Source organism: Neovison vison, chromosome 7 (genome assembly GCF_020171115.1).
Source record: "Neovison vison isolate M4711 chromosome 7, ASM_NN_V1, whole genome shotgun sequence".
Lineage (NCBI taxonomy): Eukaryota > Metazoa > Chordata > Mammalia > Carnivora > Mustelidae > Neogale > Neogale vison.
In genome coordinates, this window is record NC_058097.1 from 41,976,192 (window position 1) to 41,994,740 (window position 18,549).

Below are 18,549 nucleotides of genomic sequence, written 5' to 3' on the forward strand. Positions count from 1 at the left end.
CAGACAAAAGTCCCTCTGTCTGAAAAGGCAGAATTGGGGGGAGGGGGCACCCCAACGAGGACCGTGTGGGGGCCCACGCAGACCCCAGCCAGAAGGAATGCCATGAGGAGGAGGGACAGGAGCGGGGAGGGAGGTGAAGGGAGCCTTGCACAGTGCAATGGCCTTATCCAGAGTGGGAGGCAGCCTCCACCCTAACGCCCACTGCATAGACCCAGGCATCTGGCTCCCAGCACCCCTGGGAAGAGCCTGAGCTGGCAAGGTCTGCTTGATGCTCAGAAACCAGTCTTCAGTCTCTCCTGAGAGCATCAAGGGCATGTGGGAGAGAGGTCATGGTCTAAAGCCCGACAGCCCCCCCCACCCCTTGTGCACCCCCACCCCCACTCCCACCTCATGATCTTGGTCATATCAGCCTCTTCTGCTGACCCTCAAACTGTCAAAAGCAGCAAGTGGTCCGGAAGGGGACCTTGGATGTCCCACAATTGCCACCAAGCCCTCCTCCAAGCGTAACCTGCCATCTAAGTGAAGGAAATGAGACAATTACACCAATGCACTGCTTTCCCCCACCATTCTGTGAGGCAGAAGCTTTGCTGCTAAAGACCTTGAATTTCTTCCTTCCAGGTCCTTTTCACGGGGGCAAGAGATTGAAGAAAGCCCCCTCCCCGGATGCGAGGAGCAGACTTCTGCCCTGTCCTATGCTCCTTCTGCCTACCTGAGGCTGTTGTGACCTTGGGGAGCTCCCTGCTGGGAAGAAAGGGTGGTAGCTGTCTCTTTAAGAGCAGGAATGGGGTGAGAGAGCCCCCGAGCTTTAGGGAGTCTGACTTGTTCTCTACCTGCCCAGGTTTGCCTAGGGCGTGGCAGCTGTGGATAAAGGCAGGACTCAGGCTTAGCAGCTGCATTCTCCCCTTCTCTCCCGGAACTTTCCAAGCAGCCTGGGGAGCCACACAGGTGAGAGGCTGGGGTCCCCTGTTTCCAACACCCTCTCGGCTCTGCCCCCAACCTCTCTCCGCCCCTCTCTAGAACGTCCTCTCTTCAAGGATCTTTTCTGGGAGGCAGGGGACAGGAGGTTAGGGAAAGCACCTTCGACTAATGTGATCATCCCCCCTTCAAGAGGCTGGGTAAGCTAGCTGGGATGAGCCCACCAGTGAGATTGGGGTGACTGGGTAGATCGGGGGTGTCTGAGTTGACCAGAAACATCTGGATCGGGGGTATCTGTGTGGATAGGGTTGGAGCAGGCTGCTTGGGTGGGTGAGGGGTATCTAAGTTGATCAAGGCTGGACTGAGGGTATCAGAGTGCACGGTGGGTGACTGGGTGGACTTGGGCTGTCTAGGGACTGAGGATGTGTGGATCCCAGAGACCTCTTGGAAGAGGGGACAGCGGCTTCCTGGGGGAAACTGTAAGGTGGGGAGGTGGGTAGGAAATTTCAGGGACACGGGAGAGTCATTCTGCACAAGCTTGATGGGCCTGGCCACCATCACGGAGGAACAAAGGGGATAGCAGAGGGCTGACGGTGGAAACGTCCATCACTCGGGTGTTGGGACCGGCAGGGCGGGGAAGGAGCCCAGAGGGGTGGGCACAGCCTCCCTCTGCTGGCTGTCTTCCTCTCCGAGGCTTCACGCCAACTACAGTCAGTCCGGAAGCAGCTCAGGAGCCCCTTCCAGCAACAGCCTGGGAGGGGAAGGTGAGGGCAGATGCCAGACACCAGCTCCCAGTGGCCTGCCCTGTAGGAGAGCCAGGTTGGGAATGTGGCCCCAGGGCTGGGGTGCAGCCAAGATTACTCCCACATCTCCCCTAGGCCAGGGATGCTGGGAGAGATGCCCTGGGGATAGGGAGTAGCAGAGCCCGGCAGCCAGGGGGACTAGGTGAACTCCATGGCAAGAAACTTCAGAGCTGGCACTCTGGGTCCCTGGTGACAGCTGCAGCGTTCAGCTTCGTTAGCAGGGTTTATGGGGCTCCAACAGCAGCGTGGGGTAACCACAGTGCCACCCCATCATGCTGCGGAGTTATATGAATAAGCGTGAAGCGCTGAGACCAGGGCCCAGCGTATGGTAAATGCTCACAGGGCACTAGCTCCTATTACTGGGGTATCATCTCAGGGCCTTAGACAATAGCTGGTCCTTCTCCAGACCTGTGCCTGGAACCACCAGGCTGTCCTGCCCACACACCTGCTCCAGCTCTCTTCCCCAAATCTGCGGGGTCCTGAATGCCTTAGCAATGTTCCCCAAAACTATAGGCCCCCTGCCTGCAAGAAATGGATGCCTTTGAGTCCACCATATGGGATTTAGGGCTGAGAGGATGCCCTGGACCTGAGTGTGCCCAGGGGGAGGGAGGAGCCTGTGAGAATGTGCAAGAAACAGAAGGGAACGTGAGGTGGGGGTGACGTGGAGGGTGCGGAGACAGATGGGGTCACTGTCTTCAGCGGTGGAGAGGAGTCTGGGGACAGAGCAGGGAATGTCAGATGGCTTAGTGAGGGCCCGTGCTGTGCCATCGGTGAAATGAGGGCTGGAACAGATCATCTCTGGGGTTACGGGGTGGGGGGAGGGGAATGGACGAAGACACAGTAAGGTCATTGGAGGGGGCCCAGCACAGGGTGGGGCAAAGGACGTGCTGGACAGTGTCTGCTGGTGGTAGTGGGCGGGTACTGGGAGAGGACTGGGGGACACACAAAGACGGGGGCTTAGCTCAGGCACCCGGAATGGGGAGAGGGTGGGCTGAGACCAGACCAGGAGGGGATCGGAGGGGTTCTTCTTGCTGGACAGGCCTGTCTGGAGAAAGAGGAAGTAATGGTTGCCAGGAGGAGCTTGGCAGGAGCAGGCAGGGGTAGGCGCGGGGGCGGGGCCTGGGGTAGGAGCTGGGGTAGGGCCGGGGTAGGAGCTGGGGCTGGGGCAGGGGTAGAGGCACGGGTAGAGGCAGGGGCAGGGGCTGGGCAGGGATAGAGACAGGATCAGGGGCAGGTACGGGGACAGAGGCCGGGGTAGGGGCAGGGGTTGTGGCAGAGGTAGGGGCTGGGGCAGGGGTAAGGGCTTGGGCTGGGGCTGGGGCGGGGATAGAGGCAGGGGCTGTGGCAGGGGCAGAGGCAGGACAGAAATGAGGAGGAGTCGTTGGGGGCAGAAGATGGGGCTAGGGCTCCAGCCATGTGACTCCTCTCTGCTCTGGCCCTCGCCCCTGCCCCAAGCCTCCAGCTCTCTCCTCCCCACACCCTGCTCTGAGCAGCCTGAGGAGCCAGCTCGAGATCTGTGGAGTCTGGCCAGGGCAGGCAGGCTCTGAGCTGTCTCTGAGAGACACACCCGGCAACCCGGGCCTCCTGCCACCTGGCTCCCTACATCCCATTTCCCAAAACACCCCGAGGCCCCGATAGTCCCGAGTCACAAACAGCCACTGCAGAGCTGGGCTGCTCAAAATCCTGCTCCCTGCCAAGGTGACCCTATGCACCCATGTTTAGTTTTCAGAGCCTCAGTTTCCCCATCTGTAAGCTGGGGCGAACAGCAGGCAGCGCCTCCCTCATTTGGTCACCAGGGCCATGTCCCTAGAGCCCCAGCTCGGTGTTGAGCCAGTGATTCCTGCAGCTCCTCTCCAGGTTCGCGTTGCTGCCACCCACCTTGCACCTCCCCACCCCTCGACCCCCTTTGATGGCTCCTCCTCACCTCCCAGACAGGGCGGTTGGTTAATAGCAGCCTCTCTGCCCCAGGGTGAGTTGTGTACCCTGGAGAGCAGAGTACAAGAGGACTGGAAACCAGAGGCACCGCTCTGGCACCTTGGTGGGGGGGCTCCCATAGAGCTGGACCCTCCCCCCTCCCTCCCCCTCCAGGCCAGCTGGTTGACATGCGGGAGGTGACAACACTGAGCCTGCTCCTCCTCCTGGCAGGTGAGTGTCTGGGCCCCTCACTGCCTTTCCCAAACCCCGCCACAGAGTGTTGGCCAAGCCCCATGTCTGTGCATCTGTGGGTGTATCTGCCTCTCTCGTGCTTTCTGCCTCCCCTGTGGGGCGGCGACTCCCCAGTCAGCATCTCCTTGAGGGTCGCAGTGTTGCACTGATGGTTTCAAGGTGCGCACAAAGACAGGACCCCCTTACGGCAGCGGCTCACACAGCTAGTCACCCCCTTGAGGTCTCCCTGATGAGAAGACTCAGCCCCGGGCACTGGGTCTTCAGCCCTTTATTATGCCCTTTATTATGAGAGGGAGCTGGGAGCTTCGAGGATGTAGCCGTTATGGAAATCCTTTGTGCCTCAGTTTCCCCAGCTCTACTAGTAAGTACTTAGTAGCCACTGTGAGGATTACACAAGTTGGTATTGAGAAGCGGTTAGAACAGGGCCTGGGACAGAGTAAGCTCTAGGTGTTCATGCTTTAAATACAATTAGAACTTATTAATCGCCCTTGAACACACAAAGATCAGAGTTTAGGCCCGGAGCTCAGGTAGCCCACGGCATCTAGCCAGAATGTAATCCTAGTCCTTTGCTTTTATTGTATTTTTTTATCCCTTACGTCGGGCCAGGCTGGCATTCCGTTCAGGGTAGGGAGAGAGGGCTGCATTTTTAAAGAAAGTGTATTAAGTTTATCATTAGTAATTTGCTCTACAAGGAAGCGGTGAGGACACGCCAGAACAGGTGGGGTATGGACGAGGCTCCGAGAATGATTGGGAGCTGGGACCGTCTGTCATCTCAAAGAGAATGTTGCTTGGTTTCTGATGGAGGGAGGATTAGGCAGGTGTCTGGAAACATCAGGCCAAAGAGTGGTCCCAAGCCACCTAGGCTAAAACCTATTTTGGGAGGCAAAATGTGGGCAGACCTGGGGGGCTCACAGGTATGGGGCGGCGGGGGAAGCCCACACCTTCAGGTTTGGGTCCAGGACCCCTGTGCCCTCTGGAGGCGGGGACTTGTCAATTAGGGGCCCCTGAGGCTCTGTGGCCCTGCCTCCCAGCTTTGCTGGGGTCCGCAGGCTATCCCCTCTCCTTCCCGCTTCTCCCAGCAGGCCTGCCTGTCTTGGATGCCAATGACCCAGAAGGTGAGTCAGACTCCACCACCAGGCTCACCCCCAAATTCTAGCCCCCACCCTTGCCTCCTGGCTGTTGTCCTGGATTCATGTTCTTTTTCTCTTTCTTTGCAGATAAAAACAGTCCTTTCTACTATGGTGAGAGCTTGTGCCCCTCTCTCGACTCCCTCCCACCCACTCCCCCTGCTAACATTTTGTGTCTGTGGACCCACGGGGCTTGGGTGGGGGTCCGATGTGGGCAAAACAGGAGGCGAGGGTAGGAAGGGGTAAGGATGGGGAGAGAGAGAGGTCTACATAGTGGAAGAAAGGAACGAGTCACATGGGTCTGGTCCCAGGGAAGGTTCTCTTGGGGCAGGAAGAGGAAGCCGGGAAGGTTCACCAGAAGCCGTTGTTATGGTTCAAATAAAATGCTAGGAGGAGGCTGGCTTTGGAAAAACTGCCCGGAGGAGGGAAGTTATTGGGCAGCCTTTCTGCTGTTGCTCACACACACAGTAGACACCCTCCAAAACCCCCGACCTTTGTACTTTCCGATCTCCCTGCCAGGGCCCCCCCTGCCTCATCTCCCCAGGGCTCTGCTCAGAGAGGCCTTCCCTGACCAGTCTCCCTAAAAGAGCTGCCCTCTGACTTTTTGTTCCCTGGCTCTGCTTATTTGCCTTCAGAATGCTTATCTCCACTTGACCTTCCATTAAATCTCTTATCGGTTGTTTGTGTGTAAGGGAGAATGTGAGCACAGGAGGGCTGCGGAGCTGTTTGTTCTCTCCCCTCTGTATCCACAACTCCCTGCTGGTGGTCCAGTTCCCCATACCCACCTGTTGGATAGATGGAGGTTTGGACGGGGAGGACACAGGCGGGCACTAATGGCCTCCTCTGGGTTTCTCCTAGACTGGCACAGACTTCGGGTCGGTGGGCTCATCTGTGCTGCGGTTCTATGCACCATCGGCATCATCGTCCTCATGAGTGAGTGGGGACCCTGGAGGCCGAGCTGGCAGGGCAGGGCAGGGCTGTGGGTCCTCTCCCTCAACCATCCCTTCTCCCCTGACAGGTGGGAAATGCAAATGCAAGTTCAGCCAGAAGCCCAGGTAAGACGGGCTCCCCATGTGCCTACTTCATACTGAACAGACACCTTTCCCTGGTAAAAGAACTGAATCTCACAGAAAGAGTCCTCCAGGCCTTGCCCTGGAGAATTCCTGCCACTGAGATGTCCCAGGTTTATTCTTCAGAGCTGATCATCTTCAGAGGGCCCGAAAGCCTGAAAAGCTTTGGTCCCATTCCAGGAAAAATAGCCAGGAAGCTCTGTTAGGGCAAGCTGAGAATCCTCTAGCCTTAAGGGAGAGGACAAGGGGGATGGAAACACATCTCACCACTTTTCTTTCCCCAGCCACCATCCGGGGGAAGCCCCACCTCTCATCACTCCAGGTAAGCCGGGAACAGAATGGGGATGCAGAGAACACAGGCCGTGAGGGCTGGGCACGTGCGAGTGTGTGTGCCTGAGTGTGCACGTGTCTTGGGGCGAAAACTCCATCTGCTCTCACAAGCTGACCCATCATCTCTCCCAGGCTCTGCCCAGAACTGTTGAGGATGGATCCATTGAAAGGACACAGAGGTCCCTTCCCATCTCTTCCTCCAAGTCCTGGTTCTGCACGGGAGCCCAGACTCCAGGATGGAATTCTCCCTCTTCTCCTCAGAGCACCTTGCCAGAGCCTCACCTTACCTCTCACTGGAGGGGTCTTTTTGTTCAATTTTTAATTCTAAAAATGGTTCTTGCCTCCTTATCCTTTATTCTAAAAATTGATTAGCCAAGTGTCCTCAAGACTCCCTATGTGTACGTCACAGTGGGCTTTTGAGGACTAGCAGAAGGTGGATTGGATACACCCTGGCAGCTGGGATAGAAGCTGGCAGCTAAATCTCTTTGCTGGAAAAGTTCAAGGCCTGCTGGATGGCATGAGGCCCGCCCTCTACCCCCAAGGCTAGGGGAACCACAACGGCAATTTAAAATTTTCTGGTAGCCAAACGGCAGATGCTTTGGGGAATGAAAGAGGGCTCTAGCCAGATGGAATGCTGGGATATTCCAGTGGACACTGAGACCATCCTGGGAAAACAAGGATGTGGATCTTACTACCACAGTATGATTAGTCAGATACATTGTGATTTTAATGGTAAGACCTCCATGACCCTCCCACTCACCCCCAAGACCCCACTCTATCATAGAAATCCCTTCCTAATACCCAAGTGTCCCTGAGACCTTTAAATAATTCCTCATGACACTCTTAATAATATATAGCGGTGTGAGAACTTCCAAGGAGCCTCAAACTCCCTTGAGACTCCCCAGTACCCAGTAAGATCTCCAAAATGCACCGAAGGGCCACTCTATAAAATGCCCAAAACCCTCTAAAACACCCAAAACTATCTCCTACGATGCACTGAGTCATGACCCAGAATAAACCAGAGACTTGTCCCATACTAATGCCCTTATATCTCTCAAACATCCCATATGCCTCTCCCCCACAACCCACGAGCCCACACGCATCGGGCAAGCGTGAGCGCACCAGGGCAGACAAAATGCACCCCTGGGGCAACCCCCACCCCAATACTGCTCCTGGGACACCATTCCTCCCCCTTGTTATTCTCTCCCAAAGATCCCACAACAACGAGCGGAGCAGCTGCACAGCGCGTTTATTGAGCTCATACACTTTCTCTCCTCTCCCCTGTCCCTCATCGGATATGTGCAGCTGGGCTCCCCACAACAGCTCCTGCTTTCCTACCTATTTCCCACTTTCCCACTTATTTCCCGCGCATGCGCAAGAGGGCCAACATGCTGGTCTTCCGCCTGGGCAGCAGGCATGCGCACAAGCAGCAGAGGAAGTTAGCAAGCCCGGCTGGGAAACCGGCCCAGCGACTGATGACGTAACAGAGGCGGGCACCAAAGCGATTGGCCGGATTGAGTTTAGAGGGAAAGGAAAGCTGTCTCTTTCTCAGTACTTTCTCAGGGAGCAGAAACGGTGGGAGTGGGTTGAGGGGGCGCACTTCCAGACCGCACGGAGTTCTGCACATTATCCCCACCATGACTATTGTATCCTGGCTCCTTGCAGCGCCCCAGCCTGAGCTCCCAAGTCATCTCTAGTGGGGACATGTGCCTCCAGCTGAGATGTTGCTTAAAGACTGGAAGGACAGCTCTTGCCTTGAATTTGGCCTCTGGTCAGGACCTCACAGGTAGTATCAGCCCGAGTAGGGCCAGGAGGCCGGTGTCTTGGGGAGAAAACTCCATCCGCTCTCACAAGCTGACCCGTCATCTCTTCCAGGCTCCCAGTCAAGTGGATATCCAGAGGCCTGGGACTCTCTGTGCCAGTCAGTGCCCCCTAAGGCCCTCCCGGCCATGACCAAGGTCCTGTGGGGTCTCAGGCACTGAGGTCTAACTCGTGATGCTGGTAGATCTGTGTGGGGCCTTTGAAGCAAGCGGCAAAGAGGAAGCGTCTGCCGGCTATGGTGATGTGAGCAAAGGCACGAGGGGCCACCAAGGCTGGGGGCCCCAGCTCCTGTAGAGGTTCCAGGAGCCCCTTGTCAGGCTCAAGGTGAAAGACCTGGCTGAAAGCGAAGTCGCTGCCCAGGATGGCCAGCTGGTCCCTGGCGATGAGCAGTGGTTGGAAGACGTGGGCACCACGTGAAGGAAGTTGCTGCAGGAGGCGGAACATGGAGCCATCCCAGCGCATGACCTGTGAAGTGTGGCGACCAGTTAGGGCCGGGGGTCCAGGAAGGCCAGGCCTGCCAGTAGCACTCTGGGTTTCAGAGCGCCCGGAACAGCTTGGAGTCAGGCCCATAGGTCCCCAAACTCCCACAGCTTTCCTACCTTCATACACCACCCGGTTGCCCAGGCCACAGACTTGAAGTCATTTTTGGCCACTCTCTCTCCCTCACAGCCCACAAAGAATCAGTCTGTTTTACCTACGACGGTATCTATTTTTCCTATCTCCTCTGGTCGCACTCCGCCCAGCCACAGTCACCTCCCTCCATGACGGCAGGCTCTGCCCTAGGCTCCCCACTCTCATCCCTGCACCCACAGTCTGCTCCCCACACACATGTCCCGTGAACACCTGAGTCAGACCATAGCCTTCTAGGCCCAGAGCGCCTGCTTGGCTGTTCCTCAACCCAGAATGAGAATGCTGGAGGGGGTGGACCGTCAGCCTCAGGGGTCCAGAATGTGGTGGCTGTGCTCAAATGTAAGGCTCAGAGTGGATGGGGGCAGTGTTAGTGTTGGGGGGATATGAAGTAGCTTATGGTCACTCAGCCTTGAGGAGTCACAGTGGTCTTAGAGTCGGTGTGGGGGGGTGTGGGGAAGGGGTGGCCAGAGTTCAAAGATCAGTACATCAGGTGGGGTCAGAGTTCAAAGGTGAGGCTGTGCAGTCAGGTCAGAGTTTAGAAGTTCCTGTGCAAGGTGGGAGTCAGAGCTGCAAAGCCAGCCCCGAGGCGGGAGGCCACTGCAGGTCAGATCTGGCTTGTGGCCGCCTGCCCCACCTGACTGGGCCCAGCCTCACCATGGAGTCCCCGATGTAGCGTGTCAGGCACAGGAACACATCGCCCCCGGCCTGGAAATGGCGTGTGGCATAGACGTCCTCGGCCTCGGGGATGTCTGTGCGCCTCTCGAAGCGGCCGCCGAGCCACTGGAAGAGCACAGGCCGCTGGGAGGCAGAGGCCAGCAACAGATGGGGCCGGCCATCCAGCTCCAGGGCCTCGGCGTCCGTGTCCCGGTGCCAGGCGTGCAGGCTCTGGCGGGGGTAGAAGCCGGGCCCATCCTGGCACAGCAGCGTGGTGCTGCCCGCCTTGGAGGCGTCAGCCACCACGAAGCAGGGCTGCCCGTCCAGCCACAGGAGCTCAGCGTCGTTGGGCCGCAGCAGGCGCCGCGGGGCCAGGGCCTGCGTGGGGGCGAGGCGCAGGCCGGGGCTGGGCCGGGCCCACAGCTGCGAGCCCCCCCACAGGCGGGCGGCCAGCACGAAGAGGCGCAGGCCCAGCACCAGTGGCTTGCAGGACACCACCGAGGGCGCTGTGGGAGGGTGGGGTGCAGGAGGGCAGGTTAGGCCGGCCCAGTTGGGCCCCTCCACCCGCTGCAGGCAGAAGGATGGAAAGGGGTGGGGGGGGCAGACTCACCGGACAGCTCTTCCTCAGGCCGGAAGCGCTGTAGGCTGTAGTCCCAGGTGAGGATCAGGCAGCGGCCGGCAAAGGGCTGCGCCAGGACGATGTGGGGCTCCCCCTGGTAGGAGAAAGACTCCACGTCCAGTGCCGACTCCCCAACCGTCTGGAACCAGGACAGCTCTGGGGGTGGCAGGAGAGAGTCAGGTGGGCACTGGGACCTCGCGGGCCCTCATCGCTGAGCCTCGGTTTGCACATCTCTGAAATGAGGACCGTCACAGTGTGCACCTCATAGGGACACAGAGTGGGATCTTTTCATCTACAGATGAATTAAGTCACAACAACAGGGCAATGCTTTGTTTTCTAAGCCGCAGGACACCATCAAACCATTGCTTAGAAACAACATATTTCTCAGTTCATTTAGGGATGTTCCATTCTACCCATTCTACAGATGAGGAAGCTAAGGCCGGCAGGCACAGTCCTGCCTTTCCATCTTCCATGAAAGAGGACGGGAGCACAACCACAGCGCTGACCCCAGCGCTCCCCCAATACCTCCCTCCTGAAATTAGGTGTGGCCCTATCTAGGCCAAGTTCCCCGTGGAGAAAGAGCAAAGTGCTGGCGGTTGTCTCCCTTGTTTGCTAATGGCTCTTCCTGGACTTGGTCTCTTGCCCCTTCTCCCTGTGACCTGGCCGATAGATGGGCCACAACTCAGTTTCAACCATGGAAACCAGGACAACACCCAGGGGCTCACCCACCCGCCGGGACTGCTCACCTCAGACCCTTCTGTCTTCTTTAATTCATGGGATTTTGGACCTCTTGGTTACAGCCACTTAGCTTTATGGTAACGGTACACCAAGGTTGCCCAGCGTGGAGGTGGGTTGTAGACTCCAGGTTATAATACTTCACTCTATATGCAGGGCTCTGTTTCCAGGCACCAGGGTTGAAGCAACAAACCGAGGCACCAAGGATGCCGGCCCAAAGGTGGATCTTTGAAAAATGGTCATCATATCATCACCCCCGGTTCAAAACCCTCCAAGGCTTCCCACGGCCCTCAGGGTAAGATCACTCTGCTCTCTGTGGCAGAACAGAACCCTGCTGCTTTTGATCTCACCTGTGTCCTTCGCTTCACTCACTACCCCAAGATGCTGCCTGCCTTTGATCTGCAAGCAGGACAGACTCTCTGCTGCCTCAGGACCCTTGCACATGCTGTCTCCTCTCTCCAGAGTGCTCTTTCCTCTGTATTTCACTGAGCTATATCTGGATGTAAAGCCACCTCTTCAGAGAAGCCTTCTATGATGCCCCACAGAAGGTAGGACCACCCCATTGCCTTAGTCTCCCTCATTACTCCCTGTGTTTATCACAATGTGTAGCACAAAGTTTGTTTCTGTAGTGTTTTACTTAATGTTTATGTCCTTATCCGCCAGGGCTCTGAGGGCAGGGCTCACGGCTGTCTGGGTTACCACAGTATGCACACTGTCTCTCATAGGACCAGACACAGAGTGGCCTCAGTGACTGTTTGTGGAACAACTGAATAAAGAGGGACTCTTAAGTTAACTTCTCCAGTTCTATGAGTCCCACAAATGCAGAACACAACTTACACTTAGATGCTGGTAAAAATGGATTATTACATTAGTAGCCTTACCCACTCCTTCAGGAAGCCCTCTGTGGCCCTCCCGCTATGCCTGGTCCTTGCTCTGGCTCGGGACACCCAAAGCCCAGCCCTGACCACTCCGGGCTCTCACCCTCCACCTTCCCCTGTGCCGTGGGCTCTGGGAAGGCAAGAGCCAGGGTCGTCCTCATCACCGCTGTTCCTTCTGCACTGCTAAGGACCCATAAAGTTACCAAAACATATTTATGGAAAAGCAGTGTGATCATAGCCAGTCTTTTTAAATAGCTGTTTTTATATTAATAACAGCCACCAGCGTGCACACTTAGGAGGGCCTCACATCAAGGCTCTGCCCCAAATGCAGGTGTGGACGCGTCACCGAATTCTCGCTGCAATCCTATGGCTCCATTTTACAGATGAGGAAACTGAGGCTCAGAAGAGCTAATGCTCATGCTCAGGGGCTCACAAGCTGGGGAACAGCTGGACGGGGAGCGAGGTGAGCCCTTCAGCCCTGGGAGCCATGCCCCTGCTCTCCCACCTTCTTCTGGAACCCCGGCTGCCCCTCCCACCCTGCGGGGAAAGCCCCCACCTATGGCTCTGCACTTGAACGTCTTGGGGTCGAGGTGGCGCAGCTGCATGTGGGCCAGAGCAGGGGGGCCGGCGCAGGCCCCCGTCCCCACGCTGGCATTCACGGTGGGCGTCCACTGCAGCAGCCAGAGGACACGGCAGTCACACTGGAACGGGTTCCCGCGGAGGTCCCTGGGGCAAGAGGCCGGGAAGGGGCTGCGACCTGGCTTCCACGCCACCCTGGCAGCCATGTGCCCCGTCCCCTCCCCAGGCAAGTGTTCTAAATGGGGCACCCCCCCCCCCGGAGGTGGTGTGAAAAATAATGGAAGAACCACAGCAGCCATACTTCTCGGTGTTGGCCAAAAGTGGGCCCAGCGCTCCCCTTCCCTCTCAAACAACCCCCAGCTCTCCGGGCCCAGCCAGCCCCCTTGAGCCTCACACGTGAGTTAGGGTCTCCAGGCCTCGGAAGAGAAATCTGGGGAGGGTCTCGAGGTTATTATTGGCCAGGCTCCTGGTGGAAGGAGAGGAGGAGGAGAAGCTGTCACCCAGGTCAGTGACCCGGATCCCCAGTGTCCCTGGGTGATGGGGTTTGGGGCGGGGAGGTGGAGGTGTGGGGTGAGGCCTTGGGGGGCACGCACAGGTGTGTGAGCGAGCGGAGTCCTCTGAGAGCGTTCTTAGAGATGGAGCCAATCTCATTGTCCTCAATGAAGCTGTGGAGGGAAGGCGGGTTGAGGGGGAGGCCCTCGGTTCCCTGCTGTGGCCCCAGGGCGCTTGGGGACACTCGCCCCATTGAAGCCATAGGCCACTGGAATGTGCTGAAGCCTCCCCAGAAACCTGTCCTCCCCAAGGCTCCAGACGGTCATCCCAGGAGTCATGAACCCAACCACATGCTCGCTGCCAAGCTAACATTGACCCCTGCCTGCACCAGCTCATGGCCGCCCACACTACCTCCAGTGTCACCACTGCCACCGCCACCAACGTCCATCACGACAGACACCCGGGCATCCGTCACCATCCATCCCAACCCCAGTGCCAACAACATGGCCGCAACTCTTGTTAACGCCAGACGGTGCCACCACCACCGCTGCCGACCCCACCACTCACTCCCGTCATCCACACCCACGCCATCGTCACCAAGCCTCACCCAGCAATACTAAGAAGCATCGTCAACAACACAGCCTTCGTGACACCAACAGGACCGCCACCATGGTACCATGGTCACCAGCCCCAACACTCACACCCCCATCACCTCCTCAGAGTTGTCTCCCGTTCAAATGAAATATTTTCTTGTCTCTGGCCTCCCTGTCCTCTCCCTCCTGGGCTCTGCTACATCAGGGAGGGCCTGAAAGAGTCCTGGGTTACCCAGGCCCTTTGTGAATCTTGAGGCACAGAGAGGGGAGGTGAGCATGCTGAGGTCACACAGCTGAGCAGGAGCCCTGACCCCATCGCCCTCCAGGAAGGACCTTTGTTCACACACACCCCCCCCCTACATGCCAATAAGCCTCTACCTCCCTCTGCTCCCGGAACCACAGATGGGTCCCTGCTCCTCTCCCAAGCCCCCATCCCCACTGCCACTCCCTGACCCACTCACAGGTACTGCAGGTGGGACAGACCCGCAAATGCATCGTCCTCGATCACGGAGAAGGAGTTGGATGTGAAGAGGCTGGCAAGGGAGCAAGAAAGACGTTTCCAAAGTTGCTGCTGCCCTCTCTCTGACACGTTAACATTGACCCCCACCCTCCACTCTGATGGGCGTAGTCACACACACACACACACACACACACACACACACACACACAGAGGTACATGTGATTCCTTCGCAGACATGCGCATACACACGTGTGCACACGCCCCCCACGCACCTGTGTGAACACCCACCCACTCCCTCGAGCTAGTTGTCGGCTTAGCTGGGCCCCACTCACAGCAGGTGCAGCGTGGGCACCCTCAGGAAGCTGCCGGCCTTCAGTTGGGTGACTCCAGTCCTAACGAATGAGCTGGGGATGTGGGCAATGGCGGGTGAGGAGACAATCACCCCCAGTGCTCTGGTCCCGCCCCAGAGCCATCTCTTGTTTGGGGGACACTGGTGTGCTGCCCCAACCCCGGATGTCTCTCCTTTCCATCCTAAGGAAACAGGCATTTGCCCTCCTCACTTGGCAAGGATCCTGGCAACATTCAGCTTCCCCCCACCACCCATGGCCGTCCTTCCCCCCTCCCCTCTTGGGTCCCAAATGCTGCCTTGGGCTTTGCAGCCTCCCTTTGGCTCCTGTCCAAATGCCAGCAGCCCCCTTTGAGGCATCCCAACCTCCTTTGCTGCCCACCTCCCAAGATCCTGAAGGGTCCCTGCTTCCTCAGGGACCCCGGCACCCTGCCTCCAGCCCCTGGGGTCCCAGGACTCCCTTCCTTGCCCTCAGGCCCCCCGGAGGGCCTGACACTCACAGTGACAGCAGGGTTGGGGAGAAGTTCTCGGGCAGGTCCGGAGAGCCCTCACACAGGGCACTATCCTTGGAGCAGGAGCAGGTCAGAGGACACTTTCCCTTTGGTGGTCTCCAGGCCACCCCCACGCCGGCTCCAGCCAGCAGCAGCAGCAGCACGCCCGCCCCTCCCATGCCCCCTCACCCCCGCTGAGGCTCCGGCTTCTCTCTGCCCACCCAGCTCAGCGGGCTGGGGCCACTACCTCTGGCGTGCCAGGCGACCCTCCATTCCGCCAGCTGGCACACTCTGTCCTGCCTTGTCTCTCCTTTCTCAGTCTCTCTCTCAGCCTGTCTTTCTTCCTGTATTGCTTTGGTGTCTAATTTTCTGTCTATTTCTCTTTCCTTTTCTGTCTCTCTCTCTCTTTTTGTATTTCTGACTCAGTGAGTTAGTCTGTTTCCCACTCTCTGTCCGTTTTATTTCTTTCTGTCTTTTGGTCTCTGTTTCTCTCTGTCTCTGTTTAAGGCTCTCAGTTTCTGTCTGTTGGCCTCTGTGTGTGTGTGTGTATATCCCTCTGTCTGGTGTCTTTATTTCTCACCACCCTTTCCAGTTCCCTGTTCTTCTCCTCCTCCCACGCCCCTTCTCCTTGGAGGTTTGGGAAAGGGACTCACTGGGCACTGGGTGCGCCCGCAATGCAGCCTAAGAAGGAGGGGGTCAGAGGCCATAGGAAGAGCAGCCCTAAGGAAGGGACTGGATGGCCCCATGGGAGGGGAGGGGCCACAAAGGGCTGGAGCTGCCCTGACCACTCTCAGCTAGCCCCCTCCCCAGATTCCCTACTCCATCCCACTCAGAGTGAGAGGAGGATGTCACCAGGGTGGGGACCGGATGGCTGGCAGGCGGAGGGGGTGGGAGGAGAGACCCCTGGGGGGTTGGAGACATCCTGGCCACGCCCAGCCAGCCCCCTCCCCTGGATCCCTGGAGGGTGTAATGTGCCCCTTCACCAAGGCTCAGAGGGGTGTCCAGCTGCTCCCTCTGGTGGCCACACTCGGCAGGGCAGCTGTCAGACCTCAAACTCAAAGCCTCCCTCCCAGGCCTGAAATTAACCCCTTGAGTGCCCACCAAATACTGGGATAAGAAGCCAACTCCTGGGAAAAATGAAAGTGAGGACGCCACCCCCTTCCTCAGCATTGGCTCTGCACTAGACCCTGTCCTAAAACTTTGTCTGTCAGCTCATGCCGACCTCATCACAACCCTCTGACATTGATCCTATCATTTGGCTATTTTACAGATGGAAACACTGAGGAGAGAGGTCAAGTCAGTTTGAGATTTAGGTTACCAGGCTGGGGCAGAGCCAGCGCTCAAGCCCAGGCAGCTGGCTCCAGGGCCTCTCTGTGTGATTTTGTCTTCTTTCTTGGGAGATCCGAACTCATGGATATTGGTCATTTTCTTTTCTTTTCTTTCTTTCTTTCTTTTTTTTTTTTTTTAAGATTTTATTTATTTATTTGACAGAGAGAGATCGCAAGTAGGCAGAGAGAGGAGGAAGCAGGCTACCCGCGGAGCAGAGAGCCAGATGCAGGGCTCGATCCCAGGACCCTGGGATCATGACCTGAGCCGAAGGCAGAGGCTTTAACCCACTGAGCCACCCAGGTGCCCCGGATATTGGTCATTTTCATTTGGACTAAGCTTTTAGCAATTTGGATAGAGTCTGCCCATTAAATAAGAAAGAATAAAGAAATGACATTTGTTATCCAACCTGAAATAGCAGTAATAATAATCATCGAGCACTTCCTACATGCCTGACTTTACATGAATTTATTCAGTTCTCAAGCAGCCCCATGAGTTGGGTCATACTACTGATGTGTCCTTTGTGCATGGGAAAACTGAGGCTGGAGGAGGTTAAATGATTCCCTTCATGGCCCTGGACAGATCTAAATCGAACCCTTCTCCTCCCACCCCTGAGGAACACACCCAGCCTCTCTGGCCAGGGATGCACACTCAGGAGACTTAACAGCCCTAGCCGTTTCACATAATCACCCCAATTTCCCTCTGAGGGGACTATGAGTTTATCTCCATTTTACAGAAGGAGAAACTGAGCCTCATAGTGGTTACGTCAGGTGGTGGACATCACCCAGTTAGAAAGCGGCGGAGCTGCTCTACTCTGGTGCAGTGGGCCTTGGGAGGGGGAGAAGCCAAGGACGGGCTGGAGCTGGCCAGGTGCCCCCAGCCCTGCTTGCCTTCCCTGCCGCTCTGTCAGCCCTCCCCAGGGCTGCGTAAACATCAGGGTTATCATTAACCAGAGACTGCCACTGCTGGTGGCCCTAGGGTGCAGGGCCATGAGGGGCTGGGGCTCAGACGCACAGGGATGAGAGGGCATTTCAAAGCCCTGTCGGTCCTCTGAGGTGGGTCCTCTGTGTATGCGTGTGCATGTACGCGCACGCGCGTATGTGTGTGTGTGTGTGTGTGTCAGGGCTCTCTACCCCTGTGCCTTGGTCTGAACACGCCCACCTGCTCTCGACTGTGTCCTCCACAGTCTGAGCCCATGATCTGACCCTTTCAGGGTGGGGCCGGTTTCTGTCCTCAGCCACCAGGGGCCTCAGGAGAATTAGCTCCATCTTGCTAAAACCTCAGTTTGCTCATCCCGAAGATGGAATTAATAATAAGACTGTGTGGGGTTCAGAGACCTCTAAGGCTGGCCCTGTGCGATACGTATGATCTCCGTGATTTCTCCATTTTGTGGGATAGAAAACTGAGGCATGTCGGAGAGGTCACACGGGCTGCTGAAGGTCACACAACCAGGATGGCAGAGCTCCCACCGGAAGCCAGGTTTCTCTGTCACCAGAGTCTGTGAGTCCGGCCTGCGGGTGAGGACACCATGTGCATCGTCCTCCACAGAGTCCCACAGGCCATGTGAGATCGGGAAAGGGGAGGTTTGGGATTAAACACATCGACACAAATTTGGAGGTGCCTCACACATGTGTAGGCCTGTCTCCCTGTGACCAAGTGGCCCACTATGCCCTGGTGGCCCACATGTGAGGGTACGAACACAGTTTGTGTGCGTCGGTTTTCGGGATTGTGTGTAAGAGTGGCGGGTCGCAGGGCGGTGTCCTGGACAGAATTTCTGCTTCTCTTTGTGCCCACGGCACTGTGTGCCGTCCCCTGTGTCCCTATGTACACGGCGTATGGGCCTTCCCGTCCCTGAAACCGTGGAGGAGGGCCGGCTGTGTGTCTGGGCTTCTGAGTCCATTTACGTGTGGTGTGTGTATCGCTGTGTTTCTGTCCCCCGGTTTGTATGTCTTCACAAGAGTGTGACCGTTTGTAAGGGTGGACACGTATGTGGCTAGGTTCTTGTGTCTGTCTACGGCATCTATCTGAATGTGTGCGTGTGTGTGTGTGTGTGGTGCACTCATGGGGGACCTCACAGTCAGCAGCAGACAACATACACACACAAATGTCTCAAGAGCCCTGTGGGGCAGCCCAGGTCCCCGCAGAACACTGGGGTTAGGGGTCAGTGGGCTCCTGAGCACTCAGACGGGGATGACCTTAAGAGCCGAATGGGCCCAAACCCCAGAAAGCCTCACAGAAAACCCCTGACCCCCACCCTTGCACCACAGGGCACAAGCGTGGGTGCATGCCTGTGCGGGTACGTGTGTGCGGGCACATGCGTGGGTCCGTGGTCCTGTCCTCCCTCCCGAATCGTCCCTTCTCCGGAGACGCGGGCCGCCGGCTGCTCCTCCATCTGAGCGGAGAGAGTTAACCTAACGGGCCAGGGCGGTCTGGGCTGGGGGCCGCCCCCTGGCCCCCCTCCAGCCCCGGCTCCAGTTACAGCTGCTGGTTGGGGAGGGGAAGGCTGGGGTGGGG

At 57.4% G+C, this 18,549-nt stretch overlaps 2 protein-coding genes across 2 annotated transcripts; one reads left to right on the plus strand and one right to left on the minus strand.

The window, feature by feature from the left end:
- The first annotated feature begins 839 nt into the window (after nucleotides 1–839).
- FXYD3 (FXYD domain containing ion transport regulator 3) lies at nucleotides 840–6,792 on the plus strand. Its single transcript, XM_044256307.1, is given in 8 exon segments — nucleotides 840–945; nucleotides 3,807–3,863; nucleotides 4,967–4,999; nucleotides 5,102–5,125; nucleotides 5,870–5,975; nucleotides 5,977–6,066; nucleotides 6,366–6,403; nucleotides 6,544–6,792. Coding segments are annotated over 7 exon segments (354 nt in total). The 5' UTR covers nucleotides 840–945; nucleotides 3,807–3,820; the 3' UTR covers nucleotides 6,564–6,792.
- An 851-nt stretch (nucleotides 6,793–7,643) lies between these two features.
- On the minus strand, nucleotides 7,644–15,556 carry LGI4 (leucine rich repeat LGI family member 4). The gene is made up of 9 exons (XM_044256308.1): nucleotides 14,719–15,556; nucleotides 14,205–14,276; nucleotides 13,874–13,945; nucleotides 12,921–12,992; nucleotides 12,722–12,793; nucleotides 12,305–12,474; nucleotides 10,127–10,291; nucleotides 9,517–10,022; nucleotides 7,644–8,697 (listed from the first exon to the last, which is right to left on the minus strand). Exons 1-9 carry the CDS (start codon nucleotides 14,886–14,888, stop codon nucleotides 8,383–8,385), a joined length of 1,614 nt encoding a protein of 537 aa, XP_044112243.1. The 5' UTR covers nucleotides 14,889–15,556; the 3' UTR covers nucleotides 7,644–8,382.
- Between the last annotated feature and the right edge of the window lie 2,993 nt (nucleotides 15,557–18,549).

Excerpts from the sequence above, each read along its gene's own strand:
- LGI4 (XM_044256308.1), bottom strand. The coding sequence starts at position 14,888 with ATGGGAGGGGCGGGCGTGCTGCTGCTGCTGCTGGCTGGAGCCGGCGTG. Across the intron at positions 12,794-12,920 it reads CTCCGCTCGCTCACACACCT|GAGCCTGGCCAATAATAACC; the intron begins GTGCGTGCCCCC and ends TCCTTCCACCAG. Across the intron at positions 10,292-12,304 it reads GTTCAAGTGCAGAGCCATAG|AGCTGTCCTGGTTCCAGACG; the intron begins GTGGGGGCTTTC and ends TGCCACCCCCAG.